We start from the raw sequence: 1967 nt of genomic DNA, 5'->3' as shown, positions 1-1967 counted from the left end.
CCGCCACCACCACCACCACCGCCGCCGCCCAGGCGGCGCAGTATCACGTTGTAGTGGGTGCCGCAATAGCCGTCGCAGCCGTCCTTGGCCCTGTTGCTGCACCCGTTGTCGACGCCGGGGCACAGCAGCTCAGCAGGCGCCGCGCTGGCCGAGGCACTGCGGCTGGCGCCGACACTGCCGCCACCACCGCCGCCGCCCAGGCGGCGCAGTATCACGTTATAATGTGTGCCGCAATAGCCGTCGCAGCCGTCCTTGGCCCTGTTGCTGCACCCGTTGTCGACGCCGGGGCACAGCAGCTCAGCAGGCGCCGCGCTGGCCAAGGCGCTGCGGCTGGCGCCACCACCACCGCCGCCACCACCGCCGCCCAGGCGGCGCAATATCACGTTGTAATGTGTGCCGCAGTAGCCGTCGCAGCCGTCCTTGGCCCTGTTGCTGCACCCGTTGTCGACGCCGGGGCACCACATTGTTCACGTGATAGGCTGCAATATCTTGTGAGAAGAGGTGTGTCATTGCAGTGTGGCAAAGTAGGATAGTGAAGTAGAACCAGCACCACTTGCCAACGCCTGTGCCTGGGCATGTGTGCTGATAGGCTGCACTGAGCGGCAGGCTGGCAAGCAGACTGCCGGCGGGGGCGTCCCAAACCCTTCCATCCCAACCAACCTGTGTGTGTAAGAGGGAGGGGGGCGCGTAGGGTGAAGGAGCCACCCAGAAGTTCAGTCTGTGTCCAGCAAGCCGTATGTGACCAGCTTGTCCGTGTCCGCGTGTGTATGCTCTTGCGGTGACCAAGCGGTACGCGGGGAAGTGGGCCGCTGGCGCCGCGTTCTTGTAGATCGGTCTTTCTGCGTTTGAAACTCAAGTATGTGATACACCACGACGCCCGAAAGGCTCTGACCCGCTCTGGGGATGCTCCGGAAGGCCGGGGACTGCCTAGGACACCGACAGCATGCAGCGCCGTTTGATTGTGACATAAACTCCCAAGTTTTCAATTACCTTTGCTCTTACAGACAGATCTCGTGCCCTGTGGTAGGCCGCTGGAGCAGAGGGGAGTGGAGTGAACAGGCTGCAATCTCTTGAAGATCGGTATTTCGGCGTTTAGTAATCAACTATTCAGTATAACACGAGGCTTGAAAGTCTCGGAGCCGCTTTGGGGATGCTCTGAGGGACTGCCTGTGGCGGTTTGCAGAAAGAAACTGACGAGGATCCGACCCACCAGCTTCCCCTGCAGCGGGCTCCAAGCGCCGCCGCTGCCTTGCACCGCGCCCCAAGGCCTGCTGCTGCTGCTGCTGCTGCTGCTGGTGGTGGTCCTGCTGCTGCTGCTGCTGCTGCTGCTGCTGCTGCTGCTGCGGACTGCCAGCGCTAGCGTGGACTGCCAGCGAGTGATGGGTCTTCAATGACCGCAGGAATCAGCGCAGCGGGCACCGTCCGCTCAGGCGTATGCAACAGCCTGGCGAGACAGGCCTCTGGACAGTGTGTGAATGAGGGCACCCGAGCCGCCATGCTCTCTGACCCAAACATGCGCCTCGCAGACTCCCCAAGCACCCCTCACGCGCCACTGCCTGGCATCTGGCACATGCAAAATGATGGAGCGTGGGTGACTCTCAAGGAGCGCCGGCCCTGCTGGACCAACACAGGCCATGCGGTTGTTCCAGGGCGACTGCGACTCCGGGGCTCCACTCTCACCACAGAGTCTTGTGCGTGGTAACAGTGGTTCCATCGTGCCTTCCTTGCAGGCCGAAGCCCAACCTCCCAGAAACCATGTGCGCGAGAGATTTGCAGCCACGGGCGCAACCCCCCCCCCCCCGTGGGGCGGCCCACCCGCCATACATGCCCGGCTGCCCGGACCGAGCCTTGGGGCTGCTGTGTTTCCGCCTGCCGCAACAGTAACAAATTGACGGCATAGACTGCATGTGATTGTGCAATCCTTTTGAGCATGTGGCACGCTTACACGGTGTATCCCGTTGCATATA

At 62.4% G+C, this 1967-nt stretch overlaps 1 protein-coding gene across 1 annotated transcript; it reads right to left on the bottom strand.

The window, feature by feature from the left end:
- Nucleotides 1–10: 10 nt before the first annotated feature.
- On the bottom strand, nucleotides 11–464 carry MNEG_12944 (hypothetical protein; the record flags this gene model as incomplete). Its single annotated transcript, XM_014038584.1, has 1 exon — nucleotides 11–464. A coding segment is annotated over one exon (454 nt), but the record flags the coding sequence as incomplete, so codon positions are not given.
- Nucleotides 465–1967: the final 1503 nt, after the last annotated feature.

This window comes from Monoraphidium neglectum, assembly GCF_000611645.1.
Source record: "Monoraphidium neglectum strain SAG 48.87 unplaced genomic scaffold scaffold03532, whole genome shotgun sequence".
Classification (NCBI taxonomy): domain Eukaryota; kingdom Viridiplantae; phylum Chlorophyta; class Chlorophyceae; order Sphaeropleales; family Selenastraceae; genus Monoraphidium; species Monoraphidium neglectum.
The sequence above is the reverse complement of the archived record's forward strand: the minus strand, read 5'-3'. Positions and strand labels throughout refer to the sequence as shown.